General features: G+C 36.9%; 4 protein-coding genes and 2 long non-coding RNA genes across 6 annotated transcripts; 5 read left to right on the plus strand and 1 right to left on the minus strand.

The window, feature by feature from the left end:
* Positions 1-849: 849 nt before the first annotated feature.
* LOC126708393 (serine/threonine-protein phosphatase 7 long form homolog) lies at positions 850-3,155 on the plus strand. Its single transcript, XM_050408184.1, has 5 exons — positions 850-960; positions 1,064-1,827; positions 2,323-2,413; positions 2,526-2,971; positions 3,131-3,155. The coding sequence occupies exons 1-5, from the start codon at positions 850-852 to the stop codon at positions 3,153-3,155; spliced, it is 1,437 nt and encodes a 478-aa protein (XP_050264141.1).
* On the plus strand, positions 3,151-4,117 carry LOC126709438 (proline-rich receptor-like protein kinase PERK2). The gene is made up of 2 exons (XM_050409684.1): positions 3,151-3,921; positions 4,039-4,117. Exons 1-2 carry the CDS (start codon positions 3,221-3,223, stop codon positions 4,040-4,042), a joined length of 705 nt encoding a protein of 234 aa, XP_050265641.1. The 5' UTR covers positions 3,151-3,220; the 3' UTR covers positions 4,043-4,117.
* A 433-nt stretch (positions 4,118-4,550) lies between these two features.
* Positions 4,551-8,227, plus strand: LOC126708954 (lysine-specific demethylase JMJ29-like). Its single transcript, XM_050408988.1, has 9 exons — positions 4,551-4,658; positions 4,752-4,851; positions 4,948-5,080; positions 5,157-5,220; positions 5,316-6,015; positions 6,427-6,756; positions 7,477-7,884; positions 7,959-8,031; positions 8,109-8,227. Exons 2-9 carry the CDS (start codon positions 4,843-4,845, stop codon positions 8,210-8,212), a joined length of 1,821 nt encoding a protein of 606 aa, XP_050264945.1. The 5' UTR covers positions 4,551-4,658; positions 4,752-4,842; the 3' UTR covers positions 8,213-8,227.
* Positions 8,199-8,691, minus strand: LOC126708955 (uncharacterized). Its single transcript, XR_007649294.1, has 3 exons — positions 8,606-8,691; positions 8,479-8,520; positions 8,199-8,283 (listed from the first exon to the last, which is right to left on the minus strand). It is a non-coding gene; the product is annotated as an uncharacterized LOC126708955 (long non-coding RNA).
* A 225-nt stretch (positions 8,692-8,916) lies between these two features.
* LOC126708394 (uncharacterized) lies at positions 8,917-12,680 on the plus strand. Its single transcript, XM_050408186.1, has 11 exons — positions 8,917-8,936; positions 9,206-9,275; positions 9,946-10,086; positions 10,190-10,369; positions 10,569-10,724; positions 10,969-11,067; positions 11,162-11,251; positions 11,935-11,998; positions 12,091-12,191; positions 12,290-12,399; positions 12,512-12,680. The coding sequence occupies exons 1-11, from the start codon at positions 8,917-8,919 to the stop codon at positions 12,597-12,599; spliced, it is 1,119 nt and encodes a 372-aa protein (XP_050264143.1). The 3' UTR covers positions 12,600-12,680.
* A 1,198-nt stretch (positions 12,681-13,878) lies between these two features.
* Positions 13,879-14,763, plus strand: LOC126708956 (uncharacterized). The gene is made up of 2 exons (XR_007649295.1): positions 13,879-13,970; positions 14,314-14,763. It is a non-coding gene; the product is annotated as an uncharacterized LOC126708956 (long non-coding RNA).
* Positions 14,764-17,536: the final 2,773 nt, after the last annotated feature.

Here is a 17,536-nt window from a genome sequence, read left to right on the forward strand (position 1 = left end):
AACCTTTCTGTGTCATAATGAATTTGTATAAACAGTTTTCATAATAGGAAAAAGCTGCTAATTATCACACTATTTAATAACCTTTAATTGGATTAATATATTGAAAATTCCACAATTGTATTATATATTTTATTTGTTCTTACTATGGACACCTATTTTTGTATTAATAGGATTTTTTTTATTGTCTAATCCATGAACTTATGTTTTATGTATACTTTTAAATGAGATAATAATTAAAGTCAAATAATTTTGATATTTAAAACACATAAAAAAAAAGTAATTAAGAAATTTACTTATTATGTGGTTGTCATGACATCAATCACAATTATTATGATGTCATTTTTTTTTTTTTTGGAGAAGAATTATCATGTCAATTTGTAAGCATTTTGTAATAAAATTGATATAAAAAAAATTGTTTCTTTCATTCAAAAATTAATTTATTTAGTTGTTGATATGAAATCAATCAATACTATTTAATACATTAGTTTCTTTTTTCTTTTTCTTTTTTTATGTTCCTAAATTACCCTTTAATCTCATGTTTGATAGTAAGTTTATCAAAGCCCTTCATTGTATTGTGGTATTTGTAACTAAGCATTATTCTGTGTGTGATCTTCTTCTAAAAAATAAAAATAAATAAAAAAACTGCGTGTGTTCAAAACTGTAACCTTAAAAATAAAATCCTAAGTCTAAAAAGCTTTGTGTTCATATTGGCCTCTTTTGGTTTAGTCTTTCATCTTTTACTGAATTCTCATTGTACAAATTGGCTTTAGTTGCTCTAACTCATACCTATATATTTAAGCATATTGTGTGTTCAATTTTGAAACTAACTGCTTATCATTCTTCTTCAGTATGGCTGCTGCAAATGCTGGACGCATTGACTATACACAGCCTGGACCCATTGACGACTCGGTGTTGTCACAGCAGGCGACGCATCGGTCCGAAGCTATTTGGAATGGGCGGGTAAAACACTCAACTAAATATTTACTTGTGCACATGCATTTAATCCATACAATGTACACGTATTTGCATATACTATATTAATCCATGATTTTGTTATGTGCAGGATCCAGGGTCCATTACCTGCCGTAGTCGTAGTTCAGAGTTCTCCAAGCAACCTCCAATGGTGGACGACCGAGTGAGGAACATCATCACCACAGTTGGTTTGGAGGGACTCCTGTGGGTCCCGGGTAGAGAGATTGACAATGGCCTGATAACGGCCTTAGTGGAGCGATGGCGGCCCGAGACTCACACCTTTCACATGCCACATGGTGAGGTGACCATCACATTGCAGGATGTGGAGGTTCTTCTCGGGCTTCCTGTTGATGGTGACGCTATAACAGGGAGCACACAAAAAACTTGGGTGGATGTGTGCCGGGACTTCCTTGGCTTTCGACCTGTAACTCAAAACAACCATAAGCAACTTGATGGGCAGAGGATTCTCATCAACCGCCTTTTGGAGGAAGTTGCTAACCCATTGCCGCCTGATGCTGAAGAGGATCAGCTGCATAAGTACGCACGATGCTACATCCTAGCGCTATTGGGGGACACAATATTCATGGACAAATCCGGCGATAGGGTGCATCTAATGTGGGTGCAGCAGTTGGAAGACCTTCACAACCCACGGAGGTACAGTTGGGGAAGTGCTTGCCTTGCATGGTTGTATCGAGAGCTATGCAGGGCAAGCGAGGACACCAGTCAGATTGGTGGGTGCTTGCTGTTGCTCCAGTACTGGGCATGGGCCAGGTTCCCCTATTTGTGCCCGACAGTTGAGCGAGGCCCGCCAGTGGGTGCTTATGGTCCTCCAGTACGTGGTCCACTATCCCTGAAGTAAGTCTCTACCTCATACTGCTATAACATACTGTTATGTGATTATTACCAACTCCACAATCATGTAACTTGATTTTATTTATTGATTTTAAAGGCTTCTAGCAATTTTTTATTCAACATAACAACATTTTAAACCGAGGTTCAATGTAGTTGATTATGTTAATCTACTATAATTTTGTGACTCTCAATATAGCTGGTTTGTGCTTTGTCTTTTAAAAGGGCCGTTTCTTATTCCAGTGATATTATTAATTAGTTTAATATCTTTAAGATTATCTCAGTAGTTATATGTGATTACATTATCTTAGTTTTAACAGACTCATAAGTTTTATATTGATATTGATATTATTAATTAGTTTAATATCTTAGTTTTAACATCCAATTAACATTAATTGCTACGTTTCAGCTTTTAGTATTATATTGATACTCGATATATGTGATTACATTATAGTTTTAAGATTATCTCAGTACTTATTGATCCATTCTTCTTGATTGTAGGTGGTTGTGGGTCCCAAACAAGAAAAATAGGCCCGCCCACATCTTCAGGGACAGGTATCGCGAGCAACTAGCTTCCATGTTGCCAGACCAGGTATGAAAATGCCTTATTTTACGCTTTTACGAACATCCATATAGGTTTTGTGAACTTTGAAATATAAACATTGTTCCCTAATGTGTTGTGTACTTTTTTTTGGCTATTGTAGGTGGTGTGGCAGCCATATGAAGCTCATTTTGACGACCTCCCGCCGTGGTGTGTTGCAGGGAGGGCCGTATGGACGGCAACGGTGCCGCTTGTATGTTTCCACCTAGTAGCGAAACATACACCGGATCGTGTTGTTCGTCAATTCGGGATGATCCAAGAAATTCCCGAAGCTGTTAACACTGACAGAGTGCTTCATGGCATTGATTTGAGGGGGAAGATCGGTGTTAATTGGATGCAGAAACATGCTGTGCATATCCTTGAGTGGGGTAATCGCTTTTATCGGGGTTGTGAAGCAGTGCTTGGTGATATGCCTCCAGAGCACGAGTACCACGACTGGTTCAAAAGGGTGACTCGGAGGTTCATCGATAGGCCTGGTGCTGTAGTGACTCTGCTGGTAACTTCTCAATGTCTTCTACATGTTACCGTGTTTCTTACCATGAAACCACTGTTTAGAGAGCATGATGTTTGTTACTACATTTTTTGCTTAGCACTTCATCTCCCTTTAATTTGCAATTATTAGTAGCAGAACCAACATTTATTTTATTATCAATTGGCATTGTTGATTTCGTATTGCAAGTCTAATATGTGTGGTTTTTCCATGTGCAGATTGAAGGATATGTCCGTTTGTTGAGGCGTCATCCAGTGGGCACGGAGGACCACAATGACATTACTGAGGTGCTGACGGCAGTGCAGGCGATGACACGTGTCCAACCTCCTATCCCTGAGGCCCCGATTGAGGAGGCAGCTATGCCTACCGGCCCAAGCACGAGCACAGCTCCGGCCGGATGTCAATCTCGTCCGCCTGTTGCTACCCCTCAGCTTCTCCCTACCCCCGATCCCTCTGCATCCACCCCACATGCATCCGCCAGCCCCACCATCCCTTCATCCACCCCACATCCATCCCCTACCGTCACCATCCCTTCACCCAACCCACATTCAGCTCCTACGCCCACCATCCCTTCACCTAGCCCACATCCAGCCCCTACGCCCACCATCCCTTCACCCACCCCCCATCCATCTCCTTGCCCCACCATCCCTCCACCCACCCCACTTCCTTGTTCTGGCTCTGACGTCCGTCCACCCACCCCACAGTCATTTCTTCAGCTGTCACCCATTCCATCCTTTGACCTGGGTACCCCACCTGACATGCAGCAGGAGCCACCCTCCCATAGTTCGTTTAGTACCCCTTCTTCAGCCATTGACCCACCCCATGTTCAGGCTGAGCAGGCGGTTGGGTTACCTACAACGGCTGAAGGTCGGCCTAAACGCATATCAAAGGCACCTCCGTGTGGGACAGGGGGGCACAAACATGGACACAATGTTGGGCCCGAGGCATCTGACGAAGGACATGCAAGACCTCCTCCTCATTATACGAGACGGCGTAAGATTCAAAAAAGGTATCTGAAAGCTTAATGTGAAACAACACACTTTATTCCATTATTATTTCTCTTTTCACATTTCAATAAGATTATTTTTGTTTTCAATATGGTTTGAACGTACATTATTGGAACTAGGTGAATGCCTCAAATAAGGACATTAGCTGGAGGTAGATATTCCAACAAGGATATGGTTCTTAAATGTGACAATGGAGGTAACCCAACATGTGTTGGTTGTTAAATGCTTTTGTTGCAATTTTATTCCTTGCATCATTTGTTATTTTAATCTACATATAATTTTATTCCGAAGATGATTGTTTTAGCGACGAGTTTGAAGAAGATGAAGAAACAATGTTTCTTGTTAAGGCGAGATCACGGAAAAGAATTAGGAATTTGGATAGTGTGATGACTGAAATAAATTCAGATGATGCAAGAGAGAAAAATTATGAGTCAAGGAATGGTAATGTGTGTACTGGAAGCAAGGAGAGATGCAGTCCAATAAATGTGAATGTAGCTTCTTTTCTCTATGCCTTTTTCATAGTAGACCTATATGTATCTTCATATTCCAATTCCATTGAAGGAATTAGTTCTTTTAGTTTTTTTCTTCATTCACTGCATAGTATTCATAATTATTGTCGTAAACAGGGTAATGCAGAAGATCGCTTAAAATGCCATCAGTGTATGAAGAAAAAGTTTGTTGTTGTTCCTTGCACTAAGTGTAAGAAGAAAATGTATTGCATCCAGTGTATCAAGCAATGGTATGGTATTCCTTGTACATTCAACTTTTCTTTAGAGATGTTCTTTTTTCCCCCTGTTTTAATTCATCATTCTTGCTCTTTGTGTGTGTATAGGTACCCCCACTTAGAAGAAGAAGAAGTTTCGATGCTTTGCCCATTTTGCCGTAGAAACTGCAACTGTAATGTGTGCTAGCACTCAAGTGGGATGATTAAGGTTTTGTCTTTGATTTTATTTAATTTTTTTATCTCACTGCTGTAAATTTCTTCAAATGCTTGCTCTGATTAGATTTTTAACCTTTCTAACCTTCAGACTTCAAAGAGGGACATACCCAGTCATGAAAAGATTCACCATCTCCAGTATTTGATTTGTTCTTTGCTTCCGTATTTGAAACAAATTTGTGAAGAACAAACTAAGGAAATGGAGATTGAGGCTAATATTCAAAGTATGTATAATTAAGCTTTGGGTTTGAGTTTTCTGTTTGAATTGTAGACATTGCTTACGGAAAATATTTGTGGTAGGGAAATCATATTCTAAAATTGAAGTACAACAAACCATTTGTTATAATGATGAGCGTATCTTTTGGTAAGAAACTATTATTCTTTATGAAATTCTATAATTCTATGAGGTGCTAATTGCAATGTTTGTTTTAAATGCTTTTTTTATTGGCCTTGGAGCAGCAATCATTGTGCAACTTCAATTGTAGACCTTCATCGAAGCTGCCCAACATGTTCTTATGAACTCTGTCTCAGTTGCTGTGAAGAAATTCGAAAGGAAAGTCTTACAAGCCGTGGCAAAATGAAGTTTCAATACATCAACAAGGGCTATGACTACATGCATGGTGGAGATCCTCTACCTGAATCATGTCTTTTAAAAACTTCTAAGGAACATGTTAAGTCCTTTATCAAATGGAGTGCCAATGGTGATGGAAGTGTTACTTGTGCTCCAAAGGAAATTGGTGGGTGTGGTGAATGTGTATTGGAGCTCAGGCGTATCCTTCCACTGGGGTGGATTTCAAGTTTAGAAATTAAAGCAGGAAATTTATTGGAGATGTTTAGAGCTCAACCTACAAATTTTAAGCATAAATGTACTCGAAAGAGCATGAAGATTTTCCGAAGAGCAGCTTCTAGAGTAGATTGTGATGACAATGACTTGTACTGTCCATCTTCAAGGGACAGTCTTCTAGAAGAAGAGCGTTTGCACTTCCAACAGTGTTGGACTAAAGGTGAACCAGTTATTGTTCGTGATGTTCTTGAACAGACAGCTGGTTTAAGCTGGGAGCCAATGGTCATCTGGCGTGCGTTATGTGAAAGTGTGGATTTGGATATCAGCTCAAAAATGTCAGAAATGAAGGCCATTGATTGCCTGGCTGGTTGTGAGGTTTAGTTACCTTTCCCCTTTCTGCACTTCTATATTTCTCAGCCAAAGACTGTCTGTCAGTATTACTTGTTTGATTTCATGTGTTAAATCATATAATCTTCTTTTCTTTTTCCATGTAGTAATTGTAGGATTTTTTTGGTTTTATAGTTCTTGAGTGTGGAATTTATTCTTTGTCTTTTGTTTTGTTCTAACATACATCTCTCTCTCTCTCTCTCTCTCTCGCACACACACACACACACACACCCCAATCACACAAGCACCCATTATACCACTTTCTTATGTTTTCAAAATCCATTATTTTCTGGACTTTTAATTGAAACATTATTTTTTTTGCTCAAATATATTATTATCCTACTAGGTTATGCCTGCTCAATTTTGTACTTCCAATGTTGATTTTGTTAAAATATGCAGGTGGAGATTAAGACCCGTGAATTTTTTCAAGGCTATATGGAAGGTAGAACATACTATAACTTTTGGCCTGAGATGCTTAAACTAAAGGACTGGCCCCCCTCTAACAAGTTCGAGGATTTTTTGCCCCGTCATTGTGATGAATTTATCCGTGCATTGCCATTTCAAGAGTACACAGATCCTAGGTCAGGCCTCCTTAACTTAGCTGTCAAGTTGCCTCCTGGTGTGTTGAAACCAGACCTGGGTCCAAAAACATATATCGGATATGGGCTCGCAAAGGAGCTTGGAAGAGGGGACTCTGTAACTAAGCTTCATTGTGATATGTCAGATGCGGTATGTTATAACAAAATGACTTGTAACACGTGACATTGCGCACCATATGAGGTTGTAGATTTTTTCTTGAATGAGGAGAAATTGTTTCTCTTTGTTTCCATTTCAAACTGTCATAGACTTTGGGATATAAAAAGTGCAATTTAGTTATATTTTGGAGTCAAGGAACAGTTTTTGTTGGCTTTTTGCGCATGCACAAATATTTTCAAAACTATCAATATTTTTTCCTGCTAATTTTTTTCCTTTTAACAATTTCAAATGTGGTTATTGAAATTAATATTTAGAATTCTTTTTTAAAATATATAGAAACTCTGTTATAAGGCTTGCTTAGCTGTAACTGTGTGTAAACAGAGTAACTTAAAATTAAAAAATGCAGTGTATTTGGTGAAGACTGTAAGCATTGGTCAATTTTGATTTAAAACTTCCTAACAATGTCTGAACATGTGAATATTGGGCTCTTAGAAACATTATAGATGTGAATAATCATTTTGCAAGTGTCCTTTTTGGCCATGTAGTCAATAATTTTGTATTCTTTTAAGTTAATGGTCCAAATTGTGTTATTCGATAATTGTTTATACTCTACAATTGCTACATGTGATAAAATACAATTTCCTTATAGAAATGGGATGTGGAAAAAATTTTCCTTTTTCCTTTTTTTTTTTTTTTTTTTGGTACTATGAAAGCAACATTGTTACATGTTTTTTCCAATGTTGATTAATGTAGGTGAATATTTTGACACATACAGCAGAAGTAGTGTTGAGTGACAAGCAGCGCTCAGCAATTGCAACCTTAAAAGAAAGGCATAGGGCCCAAGATTGGAAGGAGCGTCTAGATCGAGAGGAGTTAAGCTGTCCAACTGAAAAACTTGTTCATAGCAACGGTGAGGACATGGAGGTCCTAGAAATTGCAGATATGAGCAAGCATCCATCTGATTTTGATGGTAAAATTGAGATGTCAAAAAGTGACATAGAAGGGGCTACTTGTCCTGGTTTCTCCACAGAACAAGAAACAGAAGAAACAGGCAGTGCTTTATGGGACATTTTTCGGAGGGAAGATGTTCCTCAATTAGAGGCATATCTTAGAAAGCATGCAAACGAATTTAGGCACACCTATTGTTCACCTGTTGAACAGGTAACTTATTAGCAAGTTAAGCTTCTGATTAGCCATGTCTCATGTGCAGTCTCTGATAGATAATGCTTTTTTAGGTTGTCCACCCAATTCATGACCAATCCTTTTATTTAACTTTGGAGCACAAAAGGAAGCTAAAGGAAGAATTTGGTGAGTATGATAAAAATGCAATAATATTTTAGTGATACCCTTGCATGATTATTTACACAATTACTTCACTTTTGTAGGTGTTGAACCGTGGACCTTTGTGCAAAGGCTTGGGGAAGCAGTATTTATACCTGCTGGATGCCCACACCAAGTTAGGAATCTCAAGGTAATAAAAGAATACTAGTACTAGTAATAATAATTGCAAAAGTTCACCTTCTCACATAGCCTTGCATTTTCAGCTGCTAGGACTTTTTCCTGAAGAAAAATTAGAAAATAGAACATATACTAGTCAGCAACAACTGAAGAATTCTGTTAAGAAAAAGCTTATGGTGCTGCAATATTTCAGTGCCAGGAACTCAACAAAAAAAAAAAAAAAAACAGGGAAACTTCTTTCTACGCAACTTGAAATCACCTTGTTGGGCCTACATATCAATCAATTTAAAACTTTACCTTTTCCTTTAGTTGCTCAATTTGTTCCTTGAAAACCTGAGGCTGAAAGTATAGACCAAGATAAAGCATGTTAAACTACCATTTAGTAAAATATCATGAAAGCCAAGTTAGGGATTTTATAATTAACCTTTCTAGCTCTAATGCTGCTTACGCTCCTCTCTAACTGTTCTTCTATCTGTTGGAGTTCTTCAAGGGAGCATGTTCCTAGACCTTGTCCTACGAGTCTCCTGAGGTGTATATATCTCACAGACTACTGTATGACTCTTTGTAGGTGGGGATTCAATCACATGCAGTGGATATTAGTGCAGCTACTTGAACGTGAGAGGTAGGGTCCAAGGAAACTGATGAAAAGGCTGATGAGGTTCTAAAGTATTTTGATTTTTTGGATTGTTGGACGCCAGAAAATCACTACGGATGGACTGAATCTGAGTGTTAAACATGTTGGGTTTAGACCATCGGTAATGATTTTCTGGAGTCCAACAATCCAGAATATCCGACTTTAGAACCTCATCAGCCTTTTCATCAGTTTCCTTGGACCCTACCTCTCACGTTCAAATAGCTGCACTAATGTTGGAGCTAATCTGAATGAAGGTTTTGAAACCTTAATTGAATAAAAAGGTATGCTTGTTTCCCAAATATTGAAACCTTGAATTAGCATAACGAGATTTTTATCAGAAAAACAAACTCAATTTATATTTATACAGCCGTAGCTTCAAAATTTTTGTAGGCTTTTTATGTGGGTGGCTGATAAATGTACCTTGATTTTAACTGAAGGAGATTCAGCTAAGGCTCTTGCAGTAAGTTGTTGTGTCACTGTGCAGAGTTTTTTAGCATTAAAGTTACCTCTATTGGGTTTCACTTTGTATGATTTTCGACTTTATTCATTGTATTACAGTTGTCATGCGCTGCTTGAGTCACTTTGATTTCCCAATGTAATTATATTACTTGTAAATTTATCACACCCTTTTTTTTACATAGAGTAAAAAAATTCCTATATCAGAAAGTTAAGTACTTTATGGCGAGTCTGCAACTTCTATTTAGTTATCAGGATGTCATTTAATCAATGTTTTGGCTCAAATGTCATGGCATTGTAATGGGTGGATATGGTTGTCATGGGATGCTAAACACTAACTTATTTTTCATTTCTTTTTTTTATTATTCTCTTCATTTAGGAATTAGGATGGGTGGCTAGTCATTAAGATTGATGGATTTATTTAAAGTTGATTGCATAACACACAAATATTGCATCTAGTCAATTGCAGTAATTTTATTTTATGTTCCTAGATATATATTTTTTACTTTCTTGAGTTTTGGTTAGGATTTGGTCAATGACGTTATCTTAGTTGTTGACAGTGAGAATGCTTAGGGAAGAATTACAGCTACTCCAGGAGCCTGGATCATTCATGCTATTTTCTGGCTGCTGTAATTCCTTCCTAACTCTCTCTGATTGCTTTTGGGTGACAACAGAAGCTGGAGAGACTTCAAGAAGAGGAATTAGTAGAGAAGCCATTTCAACGGAAACAAATGAAAATAAGGTTCCCTGAGCATGGAAGAAGTGGAAGATCTGTTGTAACAATTAATAACTTGGAATTTGGCTTTGGAGATAAGGTGAATTGATATACTTAATCAAACTAGGAAGAGGGTTCTAGAAACATTGAATTATCTATTTCTGATTTTTTATGTTTTATGAAATTGATGAGTTGTGTGTCAGGTGCTCTTCAACAAGGCAAATCTTACAATTGAAAGGGGAGAAAAACTTGCCATAATTGGCCCAAATGGATGTGGAAAGAGCACTTTGCCGAAATTGATAATGGATTTAGAGAAGCCAAGAGGGGGTGAAGTTTTGCTTGGGGAGCATAATGTCCTGCCAAACTATTTTGAGCAAAATCAGGTGTGTTAGTGTCTACAATGTTGTATCTCCCATTTATCTAATGATCATGGTGTTTCTACTTTTTCATGCTTAATTCTAAGCTCCAATGGTTTTACAAACATATACATGTACTTCATATATATTTTTATATAATTGGCAGTTTGTATGTTTTGCTAATTTTTTGCTTGTGCTGACTGACACTGACCCGCATCTATTTTAGGTTGAGGCACTTCATTTGAATAAAACAGTGCTTGAGACAGTAGTAGAAGCTGTAGAGGACTGGAGAAGTGATGACATAAAGGGACTCCTTGGGCGTTGTAATTTTAAAGCTGATATGCTTGATAGAAAGGTTTCTCTTTTGAGTGGTGGTGAGAAGGTAAGCTAAAACTGTATGCTCTTATGCGATTTTGTATTCTCTCCTAGTGGACATATATCTGGCATTTATGTGTTACATAACCTCATCTCCTAGTGGACATATATCTGGCATTTATGTGTTACATATATTAGACTAGTGCTTTTCCTATTACTCTTATGTATTAGGATAATCTTCCTTTTGTGGATATAATTCACCAGCCAAGTTTGTACCTTGGCAATTTCCCTGATTTTCTTCTCCTATGCAGATGAAAGTTGGGGATAGAATTGAAACTGTTCACTTCTTCCACTGCTATAAACGAGGAGTTGATCGTGTATTTGTGGATCACCCAATGTTCCTCGAAAAGGTTTAAACATTTATTAGAACTAAATCATGGTTCTAAGCCATAGTGTTAAAATTGTGGAATGTATATCTGATGCATAACTTTCTTAATATTTAAGGTATGGGGAAAAACTGGGTCCAAAATCTATGGCCCTAGGACTGGTCTGGATTACAAGGATAACCAGCTGCGATTCAGCTTGTTTTGCCAGGTAATTTATCCTTTCTTCAATCTTCCCATTAGTTTCATACTTCCATTTACTATTTCCAATCTTCAGCCAATTGGCCAATGAGCTCTAGCTCAAAAGACACTTCCTTAATTCAAATAATAAAAAATTAATAATATTAATAAATAAAAATAAAAAAACTTTATAGCCAGTTGATTAGGGAAACAATTTGAAGAAAGCATTAAATTTGAATTTTAAGCAGCAAAGTGATCATGGTATTATTCCATGGTAGAATTTTTCCATGACAGGGTTAATTGAGAAGCCAAGCAAAGTGTACGCAAGAAATGTGAAATTTTTCTGAATTATCTATCAACTCTTAAGCTATAGGTGAAAAGAAAATGTTTGTTTTCACAATTTAAATGAAAAACACCTTTTGTTTGTATTCTTGTGACAAACTGGCATAGAGCTTATATGCTATGAGTTATTGCATATTTAAGCTTACTTGGTGGATCAATTATTAATTTACTAGTGATTAATTGATTGCTACAATTGAGTTCATTTGAATGGCATTTTTAAACCAGGAAAAGATCCAGGATTTAAATTTTGTCTCCCATCTCACTATAGTGTGTACTTGTAGCCTAACAGCTGATCAACCTCATAGTTATTAACATTTCAGACATTGAGTAGATAGCTGAAATACACCTTTTTTCCCCTTTTATAAATTTCAGGCTGCTTTGGAGGCACCAAGGGTTCTGAACTTAAAAAGCAGTGAACATTTCTCTGGACCATATGGTGTGGACATTGGAACCATTTTCTGTTTCTTAAACTTGAAGTGTCTTAAAATAAATAGCTTCATTAAGGATGTTCTTTTCTGCTTCTTGCAGGGGAGGATGTTGTCTTCATTGCCAATGATTGGCACACTGCTCTTCTTCCATGCTACCTAAAAACAATGTACAAATCAAGGGGACTCTATAAAAATGCCAAGGTAAGGTGTCCTTGCGCTGATCTCCATACTATAGAATTGTGGTCAACTTGGGAATTTCTATTTGTTAGGATCTAACACAGCTTCACAAATGATGGCAGGTTGCTTTCTGCATTCATAACATAGCTTACCAGGGAAGATTCTCCTTCGAAGACTTTTCACTTCTCAATTTGCCTGATCAATTCAAGAGTTCTTTTGACTTTTTTGATGGGTAAGATCTTTTGGAGCTATTCATATTTCCATTTGAACAAGGACTTTCAAATTGATAGGAATTTGATGAACAATTCCTCTTGCTAAGTATTATAAGTATTTCTATTGTGCAGCTATGAGAAGCCAGTGAAAGGAAGGAAAATCAATTGGATGAAGGAAAGTTGGGGTGCCTACCACGAACCTTCTTGGAATGAATCTTAAAATTTTGTATGTGATAGTGGTTGCATCAAAGATGGTTGTTGTTGCTGTTCTGAAACTTGCAACCATTGGCAACGACAGATGCAAACTTTGAACTAGATTTGTAGATTCTTTACCCAAAAAAAGAAAAAAAGATTTGTAAACAAATAAAATAAATGGAATGTTAAATTACTAACTTGGTTTCAAACTATTTGGGCTAAATTTAATTTAACACTCAACTACTATTTGTATAATTGTATCAATATTTTTTTTTTTAGAAATACTATTTGTATCAATTTAATCACTCAGCCGTGGCAAAATCAAGCCAATGTCATCATTAGGTGTGAATTTTTTTAGTAACTTTAATAAAATGGCCACCCTCCAAAAAAAAAAAAATTTAATAAAATGGCCAAACTACAATTTTTTGGTTTTTATAAATTTGTCACAGTTTTAGTTTTAGTTGGGTCTTGTTAACAGATGCCCTTAGATTATTTGTTACCAAATCATTTTTAAGGACAAAAAGTTAGTTAATTTTTTTTTATCAAATGCTTTTAAAAATAGTTCCTAAACCTATACTTTTAGAGCATCGTAAATTTTTCAAGCCATTTAATAGTATCAATTTTGTCCCTCGACTTTCAAATCAATTTCCCCAACTATTAGTTGTATCAATTTTGTTCATACACTTTTAAAACCAATTTCTAAGAATAAAATTAACTTCATTTAAATGTTGAAAGTCGAAATTAGCACATTTATATTAACATTGATGCCAATTTAAAGTTATATATATACACACTATTTGTCAAAGTAATGGGGAAGAATAACGTTTTAGTTAAGGTAAGTAATATTCCTATATGAATGCACTCAATTGTAAATTTGCAGCTGTGCCTTAACTATTTATTTTTTTGAAAAGTAATGATATTTTAGCAAGGGATAGACTATTACATGCACAAGGAGTGCCTTAGGAGTGCCTTTTTGTTAATAAGAGATGGTTTGAAAACAGTTTGAATACATTTTTATCTAATGTTTCATATTGTTTCCCAAGTTCATCTTGAACGGAAATATGTTGTTGACATTGATAAAAATATCGATATCACCAAGATAACTCCATCAACAAGAGTTGCTCTCCGTAATGACAGTTATGTGCTTCATTTAATCTTGCCAAGCAAAGTTGATCCATTGGTCAACCTCATGAAAGTTGAAAAGGTTCTAGATTCCACATATGACATGATTGGCGGTCTTGACCAGCAAATTAAAGAGATAAAGGAGGTTTGCCTCGAGTACCCTTTTACTTTCTGCATTTAAACTGGTAGTGGCAATGGTGACAGTGAAGTGCAGCGGACTATGCTGGAGCTTCTCAACCAGCTGGATGGATTTGAAGCATCAAATAAAATAAAGGTATCGTGTGTGTTTTCATTATGCAGATTGGGTTGTTTAGTTTTTGGTACTTTTCTTTATTGTGACCTCAACTATTTAAACAGATTCATCTCTTATTGTAAGTATTTGGCAAGCATGTCAAAATAGGCTTCATTCTTGTAAAGATTGCCAGTATTTTATTCAATTTAAACAATCTCAACTCTTTTCGATGGATTTGGACAGAATGATAAGTATAGTCTTGTTAATTCCATAACGACCTATTGCACTGGGCTATTAAAGTCTTCAGAAGTGAAAGATTGTGTGTTTTCTCTGTGCACTTCCATATTATCCCTTCTTCCTTTTTTCGTTTTTTTTTTTGCTGCAGGCTGTGTGCACAGAATCTGGGATGTTTGCTCTGAGGGAGAGGAGGGTTGATGTAACACAAGAAGATTTTGAGATGGTAGTGGCAAAGGTAATGAAGAAGGAGACCGAGAAAAACATGTCATTGCGGAAGCTATGGAAGTAGTGTGTCTCCATGTTAATGTTTTGTTTCACTCCACCACCCTGAATATAATTGATCCGTGGCTTTGTTCTTCACACACAGCCAACAGCTCTGTTCTTTGTATGGATATAAAAGCCACATGGGGGTGCCTACACTTTGTTGAAGTTTTTTAAATACCACTGGCATCTCTGTTTATTTTGTTAAATATTCTTTTGTGATACATTTTTATGTAATATGTGTTTTACTTCAAGTATCTGACAAGAATGTCCGTAGACAATGACTGTCAATCTGTTATCAATCTATTGGTTAGACGACCAGAATGATAATTAAAAATCTGTGCTTAGTGGAGAAGCACATGTGGCTTAGTTTTCTGGGCATGTGTAGTTGTAGCATGAGACATAGCACTCAGGGATCAATCCTACCATGTAGTGGTTGTAAATGAGCTAATTAGAGTTAGAACTTCAATTATATTCAAAATAAAATTAAAAGAACAAGTTTGAACTTTTAATATTCCACTCAATTTTCTTGCTTATAGTTTGTGCATTACAATGTGATATGAAATTATACTGAATGTGTGCTTTTTGTGTATTGTTGGATTGTGAAGACATGAGATGTTGATTTTCTTTTCTTTTTCTTTTTTTTCTTTTTTTTTTGGATTTACAGGGTTGGGTTACTTAGATGTTGGCAATTGAAAACAAAAAAACCAGATTGTATAATTTTATTTTGTTCATTTCAGTTATATTTTTGGATTTACAAGGTTTTACTCTTCGATGTTGGCGGTTTAGTAAAAAATTACCTGAAATTGGTTCTCAAATGGGGTAATAACAAAAAATTGAAAAAAAAATCCCAGTATCTTATAAGACTCGGTTTCTACTTATAGAAATCGAGTATCTTATACTCGATTTCCATAAATAGAAATCGAGTCTCTAAGACTCGATTTCTATTTATGGAAACCGAGTATAAGATACTCGAGTTCCACTGGGAATTTTTTTTCTTTTTTGGCCGCAGGTCACCAGAATTATTTTTTAGTTCTCAAATTGGGGTAAAAAAAAAAAGAAAAAAAAATTCCCAGTAGAACTCGAGTATTTTATACTCGGTTTCCATAAATGGAAATCGAGTTTTAGAGACTCGATTTCTATTTATGGAAATCGAGTATAAGATACTCGAGTTCCACTGGGATTTTTTTTTTTTTTTGCCGCAAGTGCATGGACCAGAATTAATTTTCTCCCCTGCAGCAAATTTTCCAGGGTCCATAACACATCAAACAACTACATACGCTGTGATAGGCGAACGGAGCATACATTAAAGTTCTACAACCAGATTAAAACAGTAACTATTCAATAAAATTATTGTTGGACAAAAAGTCTTAGCACACAATGGCAGTTCAATACTAGAAGGGCCTTGTGGTTGAACTTGCCAAAGTAATATCATTGTTCGTATTATAGGAAAAAGCTGCATCACGCAACTAATGTAACGAGTAAAATGGATAGCAAATAGTTCAATTATCCGTAATTTACAACAATAAACAAAATAACAACTAAGTTAATACAACATAGTCTACATATTCGCCTAGCGGAAGCTCCATACTGATATAACATATTATACATATTCACCTAACACTTGTCCATACTGATACAACATACTCTACATAATCACCTAGCTTGTCCATACAGAAGATCACGACAAGTCCCACGTACAATGTCACTTACGAAAATCAAGTCTCCGCTTGCCTGACAAACATTAAATACGGTTATTAGTTTCCAAATGCAAAGAACAAAAACCAAATGACATTCTGAGTATATTATATAAAAACAGTAACGGCACTTGCCTAGTTCATAGCACTACCACTTGTCGAAGCCCCATGGGAATTGGGACAGCATCTGCGGTTATGCCCCTCTTGATGACACACTCTACATCGTTGTCTCGGTTGAATCTCCCTCAACTCCGGATCTTCCCTCCGGCTTCCCCGTTCTCGCCGTACCCCATCCATTTCATTCCTTATTCTTGACATCGTAGGACGACCTTTGGCCCGCAACAATTGTGGGTCAGGTACCCACCGTGGTCCGCGAACGTCTGTCCATAATGACTCTGACTTTGGCACCACAAAATTATGTGAATATGTGAGAATGGCGTTGTTCAGACTGTAACATGGGTCAATATAGCTGGGCGCATTGAGATGCAGACCTTTAAGAACTTTAATTGCATGTGAACAATGGATCTTCAAGTTTTGCCACTTTCCACAACCACAAGTTCTATCAAATATGCGCACATCATGACTGTGATTTCCCCCTCCAGCTCTATGGTCGTTATACGGGGTAACCACTTGATATATACCCTCTGCATGATTATAATTCCTCAGAGTGTGTCCTGCAATTTTCTGCTCATTTTTGTTATAGATCTCCATTGCATAATCACTCCACACCTTACCTCGAGAGAGATCAGAAGTAATTTGTTTATGTCGATCGTGGAAATATGCAACAAGTTTAAAATAAGTGAACTCAACCATTGCAGCAATGGGCAAACCGCGGGCACCTTTAAGAACCCCATTAAAGCACTCAGAGATATTGGTTGTCATTGCCCGGTAACATCTTCCACCATCATGTGACTGGGTCCATTTGTCTACATCCTCACTCATTAGATATGTGTATGGCATATAACGTATAATCCGGCAATCAGTAGGGTCTACACCCCTCAGTAAATTAATCTCGGCCTCCTTAATGGTTTGCATTATGGACACAAATTTAGCATCATGAGTCGCATATCCAGCTTTCAAGGCCAATGCCTTTAAAGTCGGGTTATCAAAATGTGTGTTGAAGTTGCTAGCAACATGTCGAAGGTAATATCGATGATATACCCGTTCTCTTCCGTCTTGCCCTCTAGGCCACTCTCGAATGGCGCATTTGATACCTTTATGTCGGTCAGAAATAATGCAAATGTCCTTGTTTTCAATAACACGCTCTATCGAAGTCCTGAGACACTCTAAAAACCACCCCCAACTAGGCCCTGACTCCTTGTCCACAACAGCAAAGGCGATAGGCAAAACCTTTTGATTAGCATCGGTTGCCATTGCAATCATCAATACCCCTTTGTATTTACCATATAAATG

Source organism: Quercus robur, chromosome 12 (genome assembly GCF_932294415.1).
Source record: "Quercus robur chromosome 12, dhQueRobu3.1, whole genome shotgun sequence".
NCBI classification, from domain to species: Eukaryota; Viridiplantae; Streptophyta; class Magnoliopsida; order Fagales; family Fagaceae; genus Quercus; species Quercus robur.

Bases quoted from the DNA above. Each gene is read 5' to 3' on its own strand.
- LOC126708954 (XM_050408988.1), top strand. The intron at 5,081-5,156 runs GTATGTATAATT...TATTTGTGGTAG, and splicing joins GATTGAGGCTAATATTCAAA to GGAAATCATATTCTAAAATT. The intron at 5,221-5,315 runs GTAAGAAACTAT...GCCTTGGAGCAG, and splicing joins AATGATGAGCGTATCTTTTG to CAATCATTGTGCAACTTCAA.
- LOC126708394 (XM_050408186.1), top strand. From the start codon at position 8,917: ATGTTGGGTTTAGACCATCG. The intron at 9,276-9,945 runs GTAAGTTGTTGT...GGGTGACAACAG, and splicing joins ATTCAGCTAAGGCTCTTGCA to AAGCTGGAGAGACTTCAAGA. The intron at 11,068-11,161 runs GTTTAAACATTT...TTAATATTTAAG, and splicing joins ACCCAATGTTCCTCGAAAAG to GTATGGGGAAAAACTGGGTC.
- LOC126709438 (XM_050409684.1), top strand. From the start codon at position 3,221: ATGACACGTGTCCAACCTCCTATCCCTGAGGCCCCGATTGAGGAGGCA.
- LOC126708393 (XM_050408184.1), top strand. From the start codon at position 850: ATGGCTGCTGCAAATGCTGGACGCATTGACTATACACAGCCTGGACCC. The intron at 961-1,063 runs GTAAAACACTCA...TGTTATGTGCAG, and splicing joins AAGCTATTTGGAATGGGCGG to GATCCAGGGTCCATTACCTG. The intron at 2,972-3,130 runs GTTTAGAGAGCA...TTCCATGTGCAG, and splicing joins TTTCTTACCATGAAACCACT to ATTGAAGGATATGTCCGTTT.